Here is a 20936-nt window from a genome sequence, read left to right as displayed (position 1 = left end):
GTCCGGCCACCCCTCCCCCTCCCGCAAGGCTCCCTAGTCCGCTCACCCCCTAGTCCACTCACCCTGCCGAAGGTCAATTTCTGCCAGCTGCCCATGAGTGTTCCCCACAATCACCGAACTGAGGAGATCAGAGGCACATGGGGTCAGCAGGGGCCCCCTGGAGTCCTTCCCAAGCCCCACTTTGCCCTCTAAACACTCACTTGCCCCCAGGAGTGAGAGTCATGGCTGTCAGTGGGTACTCTCCGTAGGTGGCCTCGAGGACCGGCCTGCGCTGGGGGGAGGCTGGATCATAGACACGGACCTGGAGGAAGGCTGAAGCATCACCAACAGTACCCGCACTCCACATATGCCCTCTGGCTCCTCCACATCTTCATCCCCTCCTCATACACTGCTTTGTTTACAGCCCACTCTTTCAGAGAAACTCTCATTTGAAATGCACTCCTCTTCTCTGTGTGTTGGGGGGTAGAGGAGAGACAGCTGCTAAGGAGCATGAACACACAGGGCTGAGGAGAGAGGTCCCCCAGGCTGGAGGCGGCAGCATTCCCATGGTCTGCATGCATGAGCGTTCCATCCCCCCGTACTCCCCTCTTGGGATGGAAAAGCAAGTCAGTCCAACTGTCAAGAGTTGCTGAATTTCAAGCAGAGAAAGACGTTAAGTCTCAACAGGGAAGAGAGAGGAAGCCCTCGTATGTGTTCTGAGCAGAGGCGTCTCACCAATAGCAGACTTCAATATGTAGGAGCAAAGGAAACAGGGCAAATACAGCCACCCAGGTCTTAGAACTTCACATAAGACCAGCTGGGAATTCCCTGGCAGTCAGTGGTTAGGACTCTGTGCTTCCACTGTAGGGGACACGGGTTTGATCCCTGGTCGGGGAATTAAGATCCCGCATGCAGCGCAGGGCAGTCAAAAAAGAAGAGAGAGAGAAAGACCCACTGAAAAGATCCCCATGTGGACCTTTCCCGTAAAGCTGAGGAGCTGAGGCCAGTTAGTAGAGGGTCAGGCTTGGGTCCGAAAGCAAATCAGAGGCTGCATCAGGACCAGAACTCAGTTCTCTTGATACCCAGCTCACGTCTTCTCATGACACCTGAACCATGTGATTCTACTATGAAGGGGACACTCCCTTCTTTTCTCTTCCAGGTGGGAGGAAAAGGAAGAATCACAGTTCAGGGAACTCCTTCCTAGAATGTAGTAAGAGAAGATCAGCGGCTCAGCCATTGGGCTGGAACAGACGGGGGAAGTCATCCCTCTTCTGGGAGCTCAGGGATGGAAGAAGGATGGCAAGCAGGGCGGCTGTGCCGAATGGTGGGGACCGAGCCTGCACAGCAAGGCTGTTTCTCCAGGAGGCTGCTTAAGCCCAGAAAGAGATAGGGGTGGGGTGGTGCCTCACCTGGTGGTACCCTGTACAGGTGACAAGCTTCTGTGACTCAGGGAGGAACTGTATGTCCTGGTCCCAGATGGGAACCCGCAGGTCGAGCCAATCATTCCGTACCTGGTAGGGTGGGTAGATGGGGGACAGGGCTGTGGAGGGCTCAGTGTGCCCCTTCCTCCTGCCTTCTACCATTGTCCCCTAAAGCCCAGCTGGTCTCTGACATAGTGGCCTCAGACTCCCTGGACCTCGGAACCAGCCCCTCCCTGCCCCCCATCACCTCCCCACCCCGCATCACTCACGTTCTTGGCCCTGAACACAGGCTCCTCAGAGCCCTGCAGGTCCCACACCTTCAGAGCATTCTCCTTCCCACCTGTGGCAACCATGTGGGGGCGCGCTGGGTCTTGGCGCATCCTACACACCCCAGGGCCCACCCTCAATTCCAAGAGCTGAAAAGAATGGAAGATGAGAGGGGAGATGACAGTCGGTTCCAGATCCTTACTCCTCCTCCCGCAAAGCCTTCATCTGGCTCCTACCCTGGGCCCCACCTCCCCCAACCCTCAGGATCAGGCCAGGGGAGCCTCACAGGGTCAGAGGATGCCTCCTTGTCATTGTCATGCCAGACTCGAAGAATCCCAGAATCCACACATGTGATGAGGGTGCTGCCGGCAAAGGGAGGATAGAGTTAGGGTTGAAAAGAGGAGCAGGGTTGTTCTCTGGCCCCAGTCGACCCACGCCCAAATTCATATGAACTAGACTCCCTCCTACCAGCCCTGTTCCTTTTTTTAAAAATATTTATTTATTTGGTTGCCCCGGGTCTTAGTTGCAGCAGGCGGGCTCCTTAGTTGCAGTTCGCAGGCTCCTTAGTTGAGGCATGTGAACTGCCAGTTGAGGCATGCACGTGGGATCTAGCTCCCCGACCAGGGATTGAACCCCGGCCTCCTGCACACAGGCCTGAACGTCCTGTGAGCATCAAGTCCTATCCACTGTGCCACCAGGGAGGTCCCATACCAGTCCTGCTCCTAAGGAAGCCTCTAGGTTACTCGGGTCTGGGCAGGGCTTGATGGCTGTTACTTAATTTCCTCAACAAGGTAAGGGTTTACCAGTCTCATAAGTGAGGAAACTGAAGCTCTGAGAAATTAAAAGATTTGCCACTCAGCTATAAATGTCAGCACCAGAGCTGGAAATCAAGTCTGATACTCCAAAACAGAGAGCCTTTGCTATTCCACAGCTACGTCTGGGGCACCTGGCCCTGCTAGTCTTTCTGAACCTTGAGTCAGTCACCAGAGGTCAGGATCAGTAGCTCTGAAAGGATTGAAATGGGACTGTTCTGGATTTAGTGTTCGGCCAAAACCAAACACCAGCTTCTTCCCTCAAGTTCCCTGTTCGGGGTTCCAATCTCTCCCTCAAAGTATGCGTCCCATGAAGCCCAAGCAAGTCTCTCTCCAGTATCGGTACAGTTCAAGCTTATACTCTTTCTCATATCTGCCCACCCTTCCCAACTCGGTTCAGGCTCTAGGCTTGCCTGGGCTGTGGCAACAGTCTCCCAACTGCTTTCTCTCCAATCCATCCTCCACATTCCTGCAGGCTCATAGCTCTGACCACAGCATTTCCTGCTCAAAAACCAGTAACTCCCCACCAGGTACAGAAGTGCAGATCTCTCGGCCTGGCACTTAAAGCCCTTTACCTTTAGTCCCAACCTACCTTGCCTATGTCATATTAAAATGCTTCCTCACAAATAATAGGAAAAAAAATAAAAAGGAAAAACGTTGCCTCGGCTTCAACCTTCAAATGCTATTTATCGTCCTTGTGATGTACCCTGTAGCCTAACACCAATCCTTGGCCTCTGCTCAGGAAGGAGCTTCTTTCTAGAATGCCCTTATTCCTTTCTCTACATTTCAAAATTCTACCCGTGCTTCAAGGGCCAGTTCCAACTTCTCACCCCCACAAAGCCTTCTCCACCTCACCTGTCAGAATTAACATCACCAAACCTACACAGTCTGCTCACAGCCTCTTTCTTCATCTTCGTTAGGAAGCTAGGCCTGCAACCTAGCACTTTCCTATCTTTTACTTTGGGAGCTTCACAACCTTGTTGGTGATTGTTAGCCCCCACTGAAAAACATACTCGAAACTTATTAAATGACGGGCTCAGGGTCATCCAAAAGATTATGGAGCCAAAAGAAAACCCTGTAGGCTGCAAACTGTATGAAGGCAGGTACTGTGTCTGGTTGACCTGAAGCCCTTGCATTTCGCCCAATGCCTATATACAACCCAGTAGGTGTTCAGTTAATGTTTGTTATAGGAATGAATGAACTTCGGCAGGACAAAGGCCCCTGTCACCTCAAGGTTGATCGCCATTATTCGGCCGTCCTACGGGAACCTCAAAGCTCTCCCTACGACCTGAGCGTTTCAGCAAGGGGCTCGGTCTTACCCGTCGACTTGGGCGAGGCCTCGGAATATGCCCTCCCCTCCGGAGCAGTGCCTCTGACCCTGGAACCTGCCCTCCTCCGTGCTGAAGTTCTTCACTGTCCCATCCGCACAGCCCACCAGGATCTGCGAGCAGAGGAGGGCAGAATGGCGAGAAGAAGGAGGCGGCCGTGCCCCAGGCCCCTCGCTCCGCCTGCCAGCGGCTGCGCACCTGAGTCTCGCCGCCCGCGCCCCAACACAGGGCGCTCACCGCCTCCTCGCGCCGCGGCTGTCCCGACGGCGTGAAGTTGGCCGCTTGTTTGCGCTGAAGGTTCACGCCTGTGGAACACGGACGTTAGTCGTTTTTTCCCTGGTTCCCGCCCCCGCCCCCCACCTTTCAGGATGCCGGTGTCGGTGCCGACCCACACATGATTCCAGCGTGCTGCCGCAGCAGCCATAGCTGAGTCCCGGAACCTACGGCTCACACTTCCGGCGCAGCAGGTGCGTCACCAGCGCGCGCGGAGTCCGACCCAGTGGAATGCGGTTTCCGGGAGTTAAACCGCAACAGTTAAAAAAACAAAAAATCCCTTTGCGCGCCAGTTGCTTTCGCTTTTACATCTCCAGAAACCTGGAGATGTTTCTTGTGGAGATCTGAACAGTAACTTGACCATTTTACACTTCGAGTGAAGCGTATCCTAACTGAACCGCGATGCCGGGTCTAGGCATCCGTAGTCCGTTTCCCTACCCCAAAGCATCAATATTTCCTGTACCAGACAAGGTAAGAGACCATTTCAGAAATGATTGAAACGCTAGTGAAGCGGCGGGCTTCAACTTCGAGTATGAAAAGACAAAAAGGGGACTTCTGTGGTGGCGCAGTAATCAAACAACCGCCTGTCAATGTAGGGACACAGGTTTGAACCCTACGCCGGGAAAATTCCTACCGGCTATGGAGCAACTAAAGCTCGTGTGCCGCAAGTACTGAGTCTGCGCTCTGGAGTCCGCGTGCCACCACTACTGAAGTCCGCCGCCTGAAGCCCGTGCTCAGCAACAACAGAAACCTGCGCAATGCGAAGGCCCCGCACCACAACGAAGAGTAGTTGCCGCTCGCAGCAACGGATAAAAACCTGCGTGCAGCAATGAAAACCCAAAGCAGCGTAAAAGAAAAATAATTAAAGAAGGAAAACACAACACGAATAGTGTTTGGGAAAACGAAGAGACACTCTTAAGTATGTCCTTTTGGAAAAGTAAGGTAGGGCATTGCTCTCCCTCACGTTGAGGTTTGGTGATCGTAAAAATCAACTCACAGTGAAAAAACTGCAGAATTAACACTTCTCAGAATAAAATGCAACTTAGAAAATAACATAACGATTCCCTTTATGGAGTGACGTACGGAGAAGTGTTGTTTCCTGAAATCAAAGCTTTTGAGAAATTTTGCTGTTTTAAACTACGTTGGTAAGAATAAAGGACCCCACTGTGGCCCGCCAGATTTGACTCCTGAAGAGAGAAGCAATCTTTGTTTTCGACTCCGGTAGAGAACTGTCGGTAGGAGTGCGAAGAGTAACATTTCACCCTTGCTCTTGGCTTTGCATTACCGAGAAAAGAACACTCTCAATCTAGTTCAATCCAGACCAAAAGCCGGTGCTCGGATTCCTCCATTTTGTACGGAACTTACTGGAGTACTTAATATTCTTTCTGATGGCTTTTTAAAAACTTGCTTTATTATTATTTTTTTAAAAACTTGCTTTATTTTTGATTGCGTTGCATCTCCACTCCTGCACGCGGACGGCGACCGAGAATTATTCTTTGTTGTGAGGGTGGTGTGCTGCCTTCTCATCCTAGAGTTGCCCTTGTTGTATGGAGTACGAACTATAGGGGACGCGATTCAACAGTTGCGGCGTTGAAACAAAACCTTCGTGGGGAGATCTGTGCGGGTTAAGCCTCAAACCCGCGTCAGCGGCGGTAGATTTATGTTACTGCAATGACAGAAGCACCGAAAACAGTTTGAAAAATAATCGCAGTTGTCTCATGATGGTGGTTCCTACACGGGTTTCCTGCGATACACTTCTTCATTCATGGCGCGCAAAACAGAATCTCTCGTAAACACCAGTTTTCAAAATGAAAAAAAAGAAAAAAGCAAGCACCTCAGAATTCTTGTAACTATGCATATTTTGTTGGTTCTTTCGTATTTTTCGGAGAACTTAGAGTTTTCGTAGAAGGGGGTCTTTAAACAGTATCACCGATTTCGTATTTTGCACAGCAGCTAACAGACATACGGAAAATGGCGCATGACACCAGCTTAAAGAAAGCGTTATGTGTTATCTAATATAGAATTATATGAATCACAAATTTCCCCTTATAAACAGATTTCGTTAAGAACTAGGTAAAAGATGAAAGCTTAACTTCCATAAAATAAAGCTTTCGTGTATTCTGAATAGAAAAGTACTATGAACTATTATGTTCTTTTCTTTTGACAGCGAAGAATTTCCCCCGAAAGGGAGTGCACCGTTCCTGGAAGTACTGCAATACCAGGTCGATGCGTGGAGTGGACGGAGCAAGCTCCTATTCCATCTCCTAATTCCAAAAATCCATTTAATATATTGTCCTCGGATAGAGGACGTATCAGATATTAAACTGATAAGAACAGATACTACACTTGATCTTAGCCAAAAGGCCGAGAAGCGATACCGGTAAATTTCGCTGCCGGCCAGCGTTACTCTTGCTATAGCTTTTACGGTTGTGGTGACTTTTATGGCCTAACCATTAGACTTTTCTTAATGTGTAATCTTGCTTAAAACAAATTCTTAATTATTTTTGCTTCATAATGATAACTAAATTTTTGGAAATAGACCTTAAACAAGGTTTTTACTGCTTCGCCTTCCTGCTCAAGCTCTGTGTGTTTTGCATAAACCCGCCCCTCTGCTCTTTCACTTTCTGGGGATTGGTCCACATAACTAGACGTGATATCAATGGCCGCGTCGTACTTTTGCTCAGAGACTGTGGCGTCCGTCTCCAGCCTTAAGGCTTTTAGGCGCTCCCTGGGGGCGGCAAGGCGGTGGTGTTCGTTAGTCTGTGGAAGAAGATGCAGGGCGGAGCCCTTCTCCCGGACATTTACTTGGAAAGGCCGCGGTTCCCGAGCACAGACTTAGGAGTTCAAAGAACCGAGTTGGAATCCATGCTTGCCAGTTCCTGATTTGGTGACTTGAGGCATGTTGCTTAGGCTCCCGTCTTCTCCTCTTTTAAATGGAGGAATTAATAACCTGCATTTAAGCGGTGGTTGTGAGAACTGAGGACACGCTGCTCTCGGCCCAGAGGTGACAGTGGAAGTTGGCTTATAGCCTGTGTTCCCCTCTCATCCTGGGGCTCCCGGCTCCCTTCTGCCCCTCCCGCCTCCTCGGCTTGTAACATCCACCCCCACCCCACTTACATCTTGCCCTTTGTACCATCCATCACCCACCGTCGGCCCCACAGCGGAGAAAAGATGGCCTGAGAAAGACGTTTCGGAGCCGCCTGATTCATAAACCCAGGGACCTGCGGTGGGAGTAGGGGTGAGGCAATGTAGGTCAAATTTAAAAGAATTGGTACTTTAGAGGCTCACAGCATAGCCCAGCTGTATGAAAGGGATTAATATCAGACTCTGGCTGAGAAAGGGACTTGAAGTCCTGTTTGCTTGGAAACTGTGTTAATCTGAACGCGGAACGTTCTGTTCGAAACCCCCTTAACTGAGCTCTACAGCTGTTTATGTGTCAAAGTGACCGGCCTGGCTGAGATCCTTCAGGCAAGAGTGGGATGTTCTATTCTCACTGATATGATTTCAACTAGCAAAGTCTGATAATCTATGATTTTAGAGAATATGGTTTCTTACAATGTGTCCCTGTGAATAAACAGAAGCAGTTTCTACAAGCTCCCAAAATAAATCCAGAATCTCCAGGGAGGGGCCAAATTAAGGGGATGTGGTAGGCAGAATAATGCCCCTACATGCCCATGTCCTAATTCGTAGAATCTCTCATTATGTTACCTTACATGGCAGGCAAAGTGTACTTTGCAGATATGATTAAATTAAGAGTTTTGAGAAGGAGAGATCATTCTGGATTATCTGGTGGGCTCCATGTACGTAATCACAAAGATCACAGAGGGAGACAGGAGACTCAGTGTCAGAGTGATGATCTGATGAGCCATCATTGGTTTTGAAGATGGAAGGGAGTCATCAGTCAAGGAATGGAGGTGGCCTCTAGAAGCTAGAAAAGGCAGGAAAACATTCTCCCTTGGAGCCTCTAGAAAGAAATGCAGCCCTGTTAACACACCTTGATTTTAGCCCATTGAGACCCATTTAGGACTTCTGACCTCCAAAACTGTAAGATAATATATTTTTTTGTTTTAAGCCACCAAGTTTGTGGTAACTTGTTACAGCAGCAATAAAAAACAAAACAAAACAAAACAAACAACTAATACAGAAGCAAAAGCAAAATTCAATTTCTTTCAATTCTAACCTTCTCTAAATTCTGCAAGACCCAACCTGGGGCAGGCCACAGCCCCCTGGTGGAGCAGGCTTCAGTCTGTCCAGGCAGGCTGCAGCCAAGCATCCTGAATGCACAGATCTCTCGGCGGGCTTTTCCCTGTCGGGTCTCAGCTGTCAGGTCCTCCTCTGAAGCAAAGGCAAGTGGGGAGAGCTCTGTCACTCTCTTCTACTGTGACCCCCGCCTCTTGCTGCGTGGGTACAGGAGGCTGATAGTGGGGACTCCCCAGGAACTTGGAGATCTGTTTATTCACTGAGAGGCCATTTGTCCATTTGTTTATGCTTTTTGAGCAGATACCCTACAATGATGAGCAAAATCAGACATGGACCTTGCCTTCATGATGTTTAAGGTTTACTGGGGAAAAGTGAGAGAAGGCTCCTGTGATCCTCCAGGCAAGAGATGAAAGTGGCTTAGGGGGTGGGGTTGGGGTGGCTGTGGTGGCAGAGATGGAGAGAAGTGGAAGAAGGCACAAAGAGCCACTGGCTTTGATAACAAGCAAAGCAAGGCCAAGGGAATATTCTTTCCATATGGGTGCATTTAAATTTTGTAAGTTAATGTTTTATTTTCATGAAAATGGTATAAATTGTCAAGTAGTGTTCAAAGGTTTATAACAACAACTCTCCCCAATTTACAACCCCCTTTTAACTCTTTTTTTTTTTTTGGCCGCACCTACAGTGGAAGCTCGGAGTCTTAACCACTGGACCGCCAGGGAACCCCCATATTTATAAATTAATTGAACAATTTTAGACTTTTTTTTGGTGCTCTTGAGAGGAAGATGTTATAAACTTAAAAACCAACATAATATGAAGCAGGTTGAAGAAATGCTTAGTCAGTCTGAAGAGGTGTTTAATTTTTATTATATCACCCAACGCTTCTGAGAATCTGTTGAAGCTTTTCCCAAATAAATGCATAGTTGCCTTATACAATTTTGCATACAATTTCTGAGGAGATTCTTAGAGCCCCCTAAAGCCTGTTCACTAACCTACAAGTTAACAACCACAGCCCAAAAAAGATAGGAGGACCTGTCTGAAGGCATCCAAACACCTAAAAAGAGGCCACATCAACTGGAGGAACAGGATCTGGAGGTTCTGGAAGGCCCTGTAGGCAGGCCCACAGAGAGATAGCCTCGGCTCCCGGACTTAAGACTGGCTCCTCTGGGCCTACATCCCCTTGTGGCAACTCTGGGTTGGAGTCGGGCCAGAAAAGAGGGACCAGCTGACCTCTTGATCACCAACCCTACCCTCTTTGCTGATTTGTATTAGCTCCCTGGCTCCTAGGAATTCAAAATTTCTGCTCCTATTTACACTCTCTGCTGAAATGATCTTATCCAGTGCCCTGGCTTTCCCTCCCATCCGTCACCTGGTGATGACTGATTCCCAGCCTGACTAGTCTATGGTTTCATGCACGATTCCAGGTGCTTTATATGTATTAACAACATTAATAGAATAAGTAGTACTATCATCTTCCCTCTTTTACAGATGGAGAAACCGAGGCACAGCAGGTTAGGTGATGTAATTTTTTTTTTTAAGATTTTTTTGACGTGGACTTCCCTGGTGGCACAGTGGTTAAGAATCCGCCTGCCAATGCAGGGGACACAGGTTCGAGCCCTGGTCTGGGAAGATCCCACATGCCGCGGAGCAACTAAGCCCATGAGCCACAACTACTGAGCCTGAGCTCTAGAGCCCGAGACACAACTACTGAGCCCGCATGCCACAACTACTGAAGCCCGTGTGCCTAGAGCCCGTGCTCCACAACAAGAAGCCACCGCATGAGGAGCCCAGGCACCACAATGAAGAGTAGCCCCCGCTCGCCGCAACTAGAGAAGGCCCACACGCAGCAATTAAAACCCAATGCAGCCAAAAATAAATAAATTTTAAAAAGAAAGATTTTTTGACGTGGACCATTTTTCATTTTTTTCGGTACGCGGGCCTCTCACTGTTGCGGCCTCTCCCGTGCGGAGCACAGGCTCCGGACGCGCAGGCTCAGCGGCCATGGCTCACGGGCCCAGCCGCTCCGCGGCATGTGGGATCTTCCCGGACCGGGGCACGAATCCCCTGCATCGCCAGGCTGACTCTCAACCACTGCGCCACCATGGGAAGCCCATGTGGACCACTTTTTAAAGTCTTTATTGAATGTTACAATATTGTTTGTTTTATGTTTTGGTTTTTTGGCCGCAAGGCATGTGATATTATAGCTCCCCAACCAGGGATCAAGCTTCTTTTTTTTTTTGGCTGCGTTGGGTCTTCGTTTCGGCGCACGGGCTTTCTCTAGTTGCGGCGAGCAGGGGCTACTTTTTGTTGCCGTTGCCGTTGCCGTGCTCGGGCTTCTCATTGTGGTGGCTTCTCTTGTTGCTGAGCACGGGCTCTAGGCTCACGGGCTTACTTGCTCCGTGGCATCCGGACCAGGACTTGAACCCGTGTCCCCTGCATTGGCAGGAGGATTCTTAAACCACTGCGCCACCAGGGAAGCCCGACTCCTATTCTTTGTCGGCATTTATCTCAGGGTGCCTGAAAACTCAGCACTATTGACATTTTGTTTGGGGAGTTGGGGCTGTCCTATTAATTGTAGGGTGTTTAGCAGCATCCTTGGCCTCTACCCACTAGATAGTATAGCCTACCCACCACCCCCCACAAAAAACTGTGACAACCAGAAGTGTCTCCATTTTTTTTTTTTTGTTTTTTTCCAGACATTTTTTAATGTTCCCCAGGGGGCAAAATCACACCTGGTTGAGAACCACTCTGCTATTTCAAATAACCTTGTTTGTTGGTTCTCATTCTGCCTCCTCCTCTTCCTCTAGAATGTAACCAAACATCAGTCAGCAAAAGCAAGAGCACGGCCTTGGCTCTCCCAGCAAGTACACTGCTATGTTTGGGATGGAGCAACATGTTGGCACTGCTGACACTTACTGAAGTGGGGAGACTGGAGAGGAACGACACGGAATCAAGGTCTGAATGTCTGACTGGTTATCAGGTCAGGGGCAGGTTGCAGAAGTCCAGGCTAAAAATATAGACTGAGTCGTCATTGTATGGAAGGACTATGAGGGTCCCCCTCATTTTGGAGCTCTCCCCCATTTCTCCAGATTGTCCCAGACTCAGTTCTTTCATCTCTTAAGTAACTGGGCCTTAATTTGAATTCCTATTTGCCACATGGTGAAAATATTGCTTGAGGAAGGCTTCATTATCTACCAAACACCTCTCATGGTGCTCTCTTCCCTCGGGTTTACAGGTCAGCACTGCAGGCTCTCTTACTGCTTGCAGTGCCTCATTCTCGGTTTGTCCTCTGCTGTTCCGCCCACCTTTAAATACAGGTGCTTCCCCAGGCTTCCTCGGTGTGCCTTCTCTTACTTGGACCAACCCTTTCATTCTTGTGGCTATAATTACTATGTTGACCATTCTTATTACTGTATGACTACGATTTAATTAGCAAAAATGCATTTTCTTTCAGTTAAATTGCCTTTTACTTTACTATACTCCTGACACAAAACGTATTTTATTGAGAAAAGTCTAGTATAAAGTTTTAGGGCACAGCTAAAGGTTAAAGGGTCACCCAAACCCAGCAAACATTCATATAGAACTCCTCAGCTAAGTACAGAGAGAAGGAAAAACTCCTTAAAGGTGTAAGGAGGCTCCCTGGGTTAGACAATTCAGCATTAGGCAAACTGCCAAGCTTAAACAGGGTAAAGCCAGTAACAATATTTCTGGGATTATCTCCTTCTGTCCAGCTAGACCCACTCAAACACAGGAATCAGTGAAGGTTTAAAAAAACAACAAGTTTTATTTAGAAAGGCTAAAATGATTGTATGCTAATTTGAACAGGTAGGTTGTATAAGAAAATTCCATTTTTGATATCCTTTGAGAGTTGGACTCCTGTAGAGAGAAAAAAAAAAGTTGAGTTTTCTTACCATACGGAAAAGTATATACCACATGGGTTTAGAAGGGCTATCCTTTAAACCAGCTAACATTAAAAGGACTGCTTCCAGATATTTTTCTATTTATCATGGTTAGTCTATTAAATATGTAACGTAAGTACATGAATAGATACTTACCATTATGTTTGCTTTGTTCTTTCTTCAGACCTGAAGGAAAAAAAAAACACAACCGATTTTCAACCAGTAATTTATTCCCTCCTTTGCCTTGTTTAGAAATTCTTATGATCCCTCAGACAGTTCCTTCTGGAACAAGCTTTCCTCTTCTCCCCCAGCCAGCCCCAGTGGGTTCACCTTTACAGGCTCTGGGACTAGGACAGGAAGTAAGACATGTGAATATTTCTTCACTGGGAAATTTTAACTTGACCCACCTTGTGTTTACATTTACTCACCTCTTAACTTCAGACTGGAGTTGAACAGAAATATGGCTTACTCCTTTCCTCTGCGAAAGAACGATTGGGAACTAAGCCTCTAAATCACCCCGAGACAAAAGGCACATCTATGTAGGTCTCAACAGACATTTTGATAGAAACCACCACCTAGTCCACAAAGCTTCCTATTGGCTATAAAGCCCACCCAACTTCCCACTATTGTCACCTTTCACTCCAAGGCAAACTCACAGCTCAGAAAATACCTTTCAGTCATAGTGATCAGACTGGGGCGGTACTGAACTCATCACTGGTGAGTGGAAATCTGCCACAGGTGGTTCACAAATGGCCAAAGACAAACTTTGGATTAAACAAGTAATGTCTGCACAGCTATCCAAAGTGCCACAAAAAACCCTGGCAAATTCTATATAGTAGCCACAGATGACAGATTTACCTCAATTCATTCTCAGGCTCCAGACAAGGAATTGGACCTAAAACAAAAACAAGACTGAATCAGTAAGCTTAATTCCTGCATTAAAAGTTGTTCCCACCTAAGCTATGGTTCCTAGAAAATCAGATTTCCGAGTCTCAACAGCAAATCGTCAGCCGAACGAGATTCCATGTAAGTCATCACACAGACATGCCGAAAAAGGCATTTTTTCCTACTCGATACACTGTATGCACCAACGCATATGAAAAACACTCACCTTTGAGCAAACAAGCAGGTAACTGGCAATGGTACCTAGGGAAGGATAAAGCTGTGAGTGATACAAGCTCCTTACAGACAGTATCCCACTGCTGTCTTCTCCGGTTTCTCAGGTGTTCAGGTCTTCTCATTATTTAAGTCATAGTGAGCTAGTCTGATTCATCATAGAAACTGCTTACTTGGTGATATATGCCATACAGACATTAATCAACTAACCTTTCAACTCGGGAGGCTTTCCAGGAGTAGTACAGGAATAAGGAACAAGCTGCTCCTGAATGAGAACATCATGTAATTAGCAACATAGCCAGAATTATTCCAGCTGGGGTTAATGGATAAACCAAGAAAAGCTAAGCAAGTGATATCCGCGGGCATTTGCTGCACCCCAGACACTTCCTTATGGAACAAGCTTTCATCCCCTCTCCCCGTTAGCCCCAGTGGGTTCACCATTACTGGCTCTGGGGCTAGAACAGGCATAAGACAGAATGCTTGCTCTCCTCACTGGCACTGGAAACAAGCTACAACCAGAAAGGTTACAAGTACTCACGATTCTCAACTCTTTCCAGGAGTTTCACCCTGAGCAGATCAAGAGGCATCTAGGAAATCAAGAAAAATAAAATAAGGGACTTCCCTGGTGGTCCAGTGTTGAGACTCTGCCTTCCAATGCAGGGGACAATGGTTTGATCCCTGGTAGGGGAACTGACATCCCACATGCCGCGGGGCAACTAAGCCCGAGGGCTCTAGAGCCTGCGTGCCACAACTGGGACCCGACACAGCCAAATAAAGAAGTAAATATTAAAAAAAAAAGAAAGATAAAAGATCAAGAAACATCACTATAAGGAACAAAAGAAACCAAAAAGTTACACTAATCATTTTTTTCCCCCCCCCCCCCCCCCAGCCCAGAGAGTCATCAAGGCTCACATATAACCTAACTTACAACATTGGGAAAAGTAACTCACTGTAAGACAGATGTATACATCACCATGAGGACAACCTGCAAAAGGGCAGCAAATGGTTATTTCAAAACACTAGGATGGAATAAAATTTCTTCATTAACAGAAACTGCCATCAGAACTCTAACATGCTATTAAATGTCGTACCTCACAGAGAGTCAGCGTTATCATTCAAATCATCTGACAGTGACATGTGGGTGAGGGAAGAGCACACCATCACAAGAACCAACTGTGCCGCTTGCTGGGCTGCCATCTCCCTCCCCAGGAAAATCATTCCAAGAGGAACAAGCTGGAAGGAGCAAAAAGGCAACACTGCTCCACTGACCATTTGCTCTCCTGGTTGTGGGGAACACCAGACAGACTACACCCTAACCCCCGCCACTTGCAAAATTACCTGCATTCACCCTGGGAGGCAGCTGAATTCCTTAGGATTGGTGATGAGGTGCTGGAGACAGAAAAGGGAGGCATTATATGTATCTAAGAATAGCCATGCAAAGCCCTTGAGTATGTGGGGCCCACTTCTCAGGAGTAAGATGACATCACTTGAGTTCAGACATATGCTTGTCATTTTACGTTCATCACGGAGTGGCCAGCGCAATCTGAAGCAGCAAGTCCCATCCAGATTCTGTGCCCCTACCCGTAATTGCATAAAGCATCGTATACCCACCTGGAGCATCGCCATAATGCTTGATCCACACAGGGACAGGTCTTGTCCCATCCTCCCACCCATAAGGTCTTTTGATTTAAACCACACCTGGGAAAAAAAAAAAACAACACCCTTCACTTTTACGTCTCGTAGCTTAACCGTCCCACGTCAGTCCCTTAACACCTCGGGGCTAAAGAGCCCAAACATTGGCCACCAACAGTGCTACTCAGAATTTTTATGTTTTCTCCACTAATTCATCAGAAAGAGAGAGTTCAACTTTTGAGATCATCCCCGTAGCACATCCCGGTGGACTTCCGTATATCCAACAATTAAACCAAAAAAATAAAGGTGGTAAAGGTACGCCACGAGCACTTACTGTAACGAGAACTCTTTGCTATCCTTTAGGGCTCGACGCGCGCCCGAACCCTGAAGACAAGAGAACATCAGGTCAGCACTAGGCTATCTCGTAAACGCTTTGTTTTCCGGAGCTAAGACTGCGTCGGCCGTGCAAGGCCTGTCTCCTCAGAGTTTCTTATCCTCACGGAGCTCAGTACAGGTCTGTGAAAAGACTCTCATCACGGAGAGGCCCGTCGGCACCGCCCCCCATCGCCATGTTGTCCTTCACAAAGCCCCTGTCGCTTCAAGGCCTCAATGCCATGGCCATGTTTTTCTCTCCCCTGCCCCACGAACCCAATACATGCAACTGAGAGAGGCCAAGGCGCGGGCACGTTCTCGTGGTCATTTTTTTTTTTTTAAAGTCTAGTCACATACACACACTTACCGAAATCTGTGGAAGAATGAGACCGAAAGCCTTCCGAGAGACACTTAAATAGCATCTCGCAGAGGTCCACGGGATTTGGGGGCGGGACTATGACAAGCGCAAGCGCAGAAAGAGAGGGCGTGCGAGCCTGGTGGCTCGTGGGTAAAGATTTCTAGAGGAAGCCCGGGTCGGGTGGGAGGGTGTGGTTGTGCGTTCCCTGACGCGGCGGCGCTAAAGCGGTGCGCATGTGCCTTAGGGGTTGTGCAGGCGCGCCTAATGTGCCGCGGCGGGGATTGTACTGCGGCTGTGGGACTGAGGCGACGAGTTCCCGGTTTCCCGCGGATCCTGGACTGACGCCCCGTGTCGGTCACAGCTGCCTGCCCCCTCTCCCTTCCCTGAGACCCGCCCCCCTTCTTGCGCGCACACACACCGTAAACCCGCGTGCAGGGTCCGACACGATGGACCGTGAACCTCATGAACCCTCGGCCGGCGTCGTCTCGGTTCCACGCCAGCCGCCCAGCGAGCATTCTAGGTCTGGTCCTCAGGGTCCCAGCATGGGGGGCGACTCAGGTACTACTGGGCCCCGGGCCGAGCTCGAGTGGAGGGCCCTTGCGTGGAGCCGTTTCGGGAAAGTGAATCAGGCCGTAGGTGCTTTTGAAATTTTATAACAGTCTTAGGATGTTTTCTCTAACTGGCCACCTCTGTCCTGCTGTCCAGTCCGATTTTACTTGGAGCTTGGCTTGCAGTAGGGCTAATATTAGCCGATATTTGAAGTGCCGCTTTAAGCACATTACGTGAAATGATTATATTTCAGTTCTGCAGATCCCAAAAGAGAGGTTGCTACAGTACACGCACTTTATAGATGAGGGAATCTAGGTGTAAAGACCTCTTGCGGAGCAGCCTCCAGCTCCCGCCTGATTGGCGAGGCAGTTCCAGTCACCTGTATACACCTGTTATTGAGGCCAACCAGCATCAATTTATTAATCGTTTGTGGTGAACACCTAGGGTACATGTGCGTTTTTAAAAATTTTTATACATGTACATTTTATAGTCATTTATTAAGCTCTTACTGTGTGCTCTCCTGTATGACCTCACCTAATACTACAACCCTAGGAGGAGATATTAGGTAATGTTAGGAATGAGAAACCTGAGGTCCAGAGAGGTTAATTAACTTGCTCAGTGTTATCCAGCTAAGAAATATCAGAGCCCACGTACAAATCCAGGCAGTCTGATTCCAGAGCCTGCACTTTTTATTTTTTATTTTTGGCTGCATGGGTCTTTGTTGCTGCTCGTGGGCTTTCCTCTGATTGCGGCAAGCAGGCTTCTCATTGCGGTGGCTTCTCTTGTTGAGGAGCCCAGGCTCTAGCTAGGCACATGGGCTCAGTAGTTGTGGCTCGCAGGCTCTAGAGTGCAGGCTCAGTAATTGTAGTGCACAGGCTTAGTTGCTCCGTAGCATGTGGGATCTTCCCGGGCCAGGGCTCGAACCCATGTCCCCTGGGTTGGCAGACGGATTCTTAAGCACTGCTCCACCAGGGAAGCCCGAGAGCCTGCACTTTTGATCACTCTGCTTTACTGCTGTCCTCACGCTCTTCTCTGGGAATTTGGGGGGCAAGCAAATACACAGGAAACAAATGGCATGATCCCTGGATACTGTTTCTCAATTGTTTTCATTGTTGTCTTCCCCTCTCCAGGAGCCTTAAAAAGACATTTTCCCCTCTAATCCCAACCATGAAGTTGTAATAACACTGATATACTGTATGTCTCTTTATGTTCCACGGACCTTTGGAGGGCCGGAAACCTTTTTTTTTTTTTCTTTTTTTTAATATCTAGGGTTTTTTGCCCTCTCTTCTCTGCAGGAATCCATTTTCACTCCTTTGGGGGCAGTGTTGTCCTCATGCATGTCCCAGCGTAACACAAGTGACAAAACAAGTGTTGAAAGAATTCCAGTATGAACAAAGTTATTATAGATGGATAACTATTAAGTGCTTGTGCAAGTACATGATTGGAAAGTTGTAACAAAATGTATAGAAAATGGAACAGATAAGTTATGGAGAATTCAGAAGGTCCAGCCAGAGTAGGCAGATAGGTCTAGGGAGGTGGTGTGTGCGCACGGGAATTGGGGGATGCTTTATGGAGTGCCTGGGCCTTGAAGGTTAGATAAACAGAACCAGGGAGGGAATTGGAGCTGGAAAAGGAAGTGTATGAATATAGTTCATGAAAGATGGGCTGAAGGGGAATCAGAATATAAAATTGGAAAAGAGGGCTTCCCTGGTGGCGCAGTTGTTGAGAGTCTGCCTGCCGATGCAGGGGACACGGGTTTGTGCCCCGGTCCAGGAAGATCCCACATGCCACGGAGTGGCTAGGCCCGTGAGCCACGGCCACTGAGCCTGCGTGTCCGGAGCCTGTGCTCCGCAACGGGAGAGGCCACAACAGTGAGAGGCCCACACACCGCAAAAAAAAAAAAAAAAAAAAAAAAAAAATTGGAAAAGATTTCTGGGGAAGACCGGATGAGGGGGGCCTGGAATGCAAAGCTAAATAATTTGAACTATAGATACAAATAAACAGTGAAAGTTTTTGAGTAGGGAGGTGATTAGAAATTGAGGGCTAAGATGAGATAAGGACATTAATTAGATTGTCACAGTAGTTTAAGCAGCAGGTAAGTGGATTCTGTGCTAACAAGTGTAATGAAAGGGAAATAGGAGAGGATTTACATCAGAAGTCTTCAACTCATACCTACAGGAATATAGGTAATGCAGTAAGCCGTAGGAACCGGGTGGGGACTCTGGCGATCTAGATAGCTCTGTCTTAGCTCCAGCAGATTGTTGCCTTCCTAGAATACTGTTCTCTGAAAGATCTGATCAAGAGAATCCAGAAATCCAGAATTGTTTATTAATTTGCCCATTGAAAAAGTTGGCATCATCGGGACTTCCCTGGCGGTCCAGTGGTTAAGACTCTGCACTTCCAATGCCGGGGGCGTGGGTTTGATCCCTAGTTGGGGAACTAAGATGCCACGTGCCATGTGGTGCGGCCAAAAAACCCCCAAAAAACAAAAACAAAAAAAAAATGTTGGCATCCAGCTTAAAAATTTTAAGCATTTTCTATGAGCCAATCAAAATATGCCTGTGCACCAAGAGTGTGAATTTTCAGCATCTTTTGTAGTGATATAGAATCCACTAGAAAGGGAGGGATGTCAAAAGCTGGATATTCTTTTTGGAAGCTGTAAGTGGGTTGAGGGGCTTAAGCACCAAAAAAAAAAAAAAAAAACCACCAATGTTCTTGGCAGTTGGAGATCACGGGCACAACCTTCGCTTAATGTTTAGTCTACCAATATTATTTATCTGTTGAGCATCTACAAGGCACAGGAGATACAACAGGGAACGAAGCAGACAGTCCCCTTATGCTCTCTTGGAGCTTATATTCTGGTGGAAAACACAGACAAATAATATGTCAAGTGCAGTTAAATGCTGTGGTGAAAATTGGACTCCCCTGGTGGTCCAGTGGTTAAAACTCAGCACTTCCACTGCACGGGGCACAGGTTCGATCGATCCCTGGTTGGGGAAATAAGATCCTGCATGCCGTGAGGTGCGGCCAAAACCAAAAAACAAAACAAAACAAAAAAACAAAGCTATGGTGAAAATTAAGTAGGGAAGGAGAGAGGGAGTGCTGGGGCAGAGGGGGAGGAATTGTCATTTCACTCAGGGAGGGACATTTGTGCAGAACTCTGAAAGAAATGGAGGAGAGAGCCATATGAGGTAGAATGCTCCAAGTAGGACTGCAGCACTGGACGGTGCTTACTGATTTATAGGTTGTGGTTAGGATTTTTAAAACACAACTGGGGAGGTATTATATACGTCAAGGTGAAGTTTGGTGGAAATAATGCAAGTTTCATCACCCATGAAATAAGTGAATGCTGGACATTTTTTCCTTTGAATAATAAGGTTAAAAGAGGGTGTTGCCCAAGTGAAGAATGTTGTAGTCAAATTAAGTGAAATGTGCGCATGTGTGTGTAAATATATTTGCTAGAATGGTGCAAAAAGGCTGGGGTGTCAAGTAATGGGAAATGAGATAAACAAGGTGAAACCATTGGTGGAGGGTGTTAACATCTATTAAGTGCTTTCCATGACACCTTCCAGGCGCTGTACTAACTGCTTTATATATATTACCTCAATTCAAAAAATAATAGTTTTTCTGGTTACCATCCCCTTTTTACAGATAAGAAAACTGAGTTGTTGTTGTTGTTGTTTTTTATAACATCTTTATTGGGGTATAACTGCTTTACAATGGTGTGTTAGTTTCTGCTTTATAACAAAGTGAATCAGTTATACATACACATATGTTCCCATATCTCTTCCCTCTTGCGTCTCCCTCCCTCCCACCCTCCCTATCCCACCCCTCCAGGCGGTCACAAAGCACCATAGCCGATATCCCTGTGCCATGCGGGTGTCTTTTGTATTTCCATACTAATTGTGAAATTTTTTGTTCTAGTTCTGTGAAAAAAGAAAACTGAGTTTTATATAAGTTACTTATCCAAGGATACATAGCTAGTGTGGCAGAGCTGTTATTCAAATCCAGTCTCTACTTTTGACCCTGTTAAGAAAAATTATCCAAAACTTGGAAATAGGCAAAAGTTATTACTAGGTGTCCTTTTGACGTAGAGCAGGCCCACCTAGCTTGGGGATTATCAGGTTTTCCAGGGGGTGTGTACCTTTGTTTGATGTCCTTTTTACTATTGCTTTGGGTATTTTACAATTTGATAAGTTTGCCTTGTAAGACATTAGGTGATTTTATATCTATGTATTAGAATGCAAATTCATATCATTCTTGCCTGGACTCTTTTTTTTTTTTTGCAGTACGCGGGCCTCTCACTGTTGTGGCCTCTCCCGTTGCGGAGCACAGGCTCCGGACACGCAGGCCCAGTGGCCATGGCTCACAGGCCCAGCCACTTCGCGGCATGTGGGATCTTCCCGGACCGGGGCCTGAACCCATGTCCCCTGCGTCAGCAGGCGGACTGTCAACCACTGCGCCACCAGGGAAGCCCTTGCCTGGACTCTTGACTGATGATACTCTTTTTCTAGAATTCTCTATTGAAGCAGTTTTAAATCTTATTCATTCTCTTATTAATTAATAGGTTGAATAAAATATTTGACATGTGTTTACTTTATATTTTTATGAGTCATGTTTTCATTTTTAAAAATTATACTTTAGGGCTTCCCTGGTGGCGCAGTGGTTGAGGGTCCGCCTGCCGATGCAGGGGACACGGGTTCGTGCCCCGGTCCAGGAAGATCCCACATGCC

The 20936-nt window shown here is 47.3% G+C and overlaps 1 protein-coding gene, 1 long non-coding RNA gene and 9 other non-coding genes across 13 annotated transcripts in view; all 11 read right to left on the bottom strand.

The window, feature by feature from the left end:
• Positions 1-4267, bottom strand: part of WDR74 (WD repeat domain 74) — a 5532-nt gene extending 1265 nt beyond the window's left edge. The window contains exons 1-8 of the mRNA XM_024749464.1: positions 4168-4267; positions 4006-4112; positions 3799-3920; positions 1954-2029; positions 1670-1816; positions 1389-1490; positions 201-301; positions 63-118 (exon numbers count right to left, since the gene is read on the bottom strand). Of these exons, the coding sequence (XP_024605232.1) occupies positions 63-118; positions 201-301; positions 1389-1490; positions 1670-1816; positions 1954-2029; positions 3799-3920; positions 4006-4112; positions 4168-4231 (775 nt within the window). The 5' untranslated portion in view covers positions 4232-4267. The remainder of the gene's footprint in view (positions 1-62; positions 119-200; positions 302-1388; positions 1491-1669; positions 1817-1953; positions 2030-3798; positions 3921-4005; positions 4113-4167) is intronic.
• A 1998-nt stretch (positions 4268-6265) lies between these two features.
• Positions 6266-6456, bottom strand: LOC112402537 (U2 spliceosomal RNA). The gene has a single exon (XR_003003713.1). It is a non-coding gene; the product is annotated as a U2 spliceosomal RNA (small nuclear RNA).
• A 5579-nt stretch (positions 6457-12035) lies between these two features.
• Positions 12036-15732, bottom strand: LOC112401974 (uncharacterized). 3 transcript variants are annotated; one of them, XR_003003657.1, is made up of 13 exons: positions 15664-15732; positions 15259-15308; positions 14904-14990; positions 14631-14681; positions 14384-14525; positions 14243-14277; positions 13831-13879; positions 13503-13557; positions 13288-13322; positions 13035-13071; positions 12605-12654; positions 12333-12362; positions 12036-12153 (listed from the first exon to the last, which is right to left on the bottom strand). It is a non-coding gene; the product is annotated as an uncharacterized LOC112401974 (long non-coding RNA). The 3 variants fall into 3 exon arrangements; XR_003003658.1 differs by having other exon boundaries at positions 12605-13071; positions 14384-14548; XR_003003656.1 differs by having other exon boundaries at positions 12605-13071.
• On the bottom strand, positions 12440-12565 carry LOC112402551 (small nucleolar RNA SNORD22). The gene has a single exon (XR_003003725.1). It is a non-coding gene; the product is annotated as a small nucleolar RNA SNORD22 (small nucleolar RNA).
• On the bottom strand, positions 12830-12898 carry LOC112402550 (small nucleolar RNA SNORD31). Its single transcript, XR_003003724.1, has one exon. It is a non-coding gene; the product is annotated as a small nucleolar RNA SNORD31 (small nucleolar RNA).
• Positions 13149-13218, bottom strand: LOC112402548 (small nucleolar RNA SNORD30). The gene has a single exon (XR_003003722.1). It is a non-coding gene; the product is annotated as a small nucleolar RNA SNORD30 (small nucleolar RNA).
• Positions 13391-13457, bottom strand: LOC112402544 (small nucleolar RNA SNORD29). The gene has a single exon (XR_003003718.1). It is a non-coding gene; the product is annotated as a small nucleolar RNA SNORD29 (small nucleolar RNA).
• Positions 13664-13790, bottom strand: LOC112402552 (small nucleolar RNA SNORD22). Its single transcript, XR_003003726.1, has one exon. It is a non-coding gene; the product is annotated as a small nucleolar RNA SNORD22 (small nucleolar RNA).
• LOC112402545 (small nucleolar RNA SNORD28) lies at positions 14347-14421 on the bottom strand. The gene has a single exon (XR_003003719.1). It is a non-coding gene; the product is annotated as a small nucleolar RNA SNORD28 (small nucleolar RNA).
• On the bottom strand, positions 14754-14823 carry LOC112402546 (small nucleolar RNA SNORD27). The gene has a single exon (XR_003003720.1). It is a non-coding gene; the product is annotated as a small nucleolar RNA SNORD27 (small nucleolar RNA).
• LOC112402547 (small nucleolar RNA SNORD26) lies at positions 15104-15179 on the bottom strand. The gene has a single exon (XR_003003721.1). It is a non-coding gene; the product is annotated as a small nucleolar RNA SNORD26 (small nucleolar RNA).
• Positions 15733-20936: the final 5204 nt, after the last annotated feature.

Source organism: Neophocaena asiaeorientalis, unplaced genomic scaffold, assembly GCF_003031525.2.
Source record: "Neophocaena asiaeorientalis asiaeorientalis breed wild unplaced genomic scaffold, Neophocaena_asiaeorientalis_V1.1 scaffold43, whole genome shotgun sequence".
Taxonomy (NCBI): Eukaryota; Metazoa; Chordata; class Mammalia; order Artiodactyla; family Phocoenidae; genus Neophocaena; species Neophocaena asiaeorientalis.
Note: the sequence above shows the minus strand (reverse complement) of the source record. Positions and strands in the feature narration are given on the sequence as shown.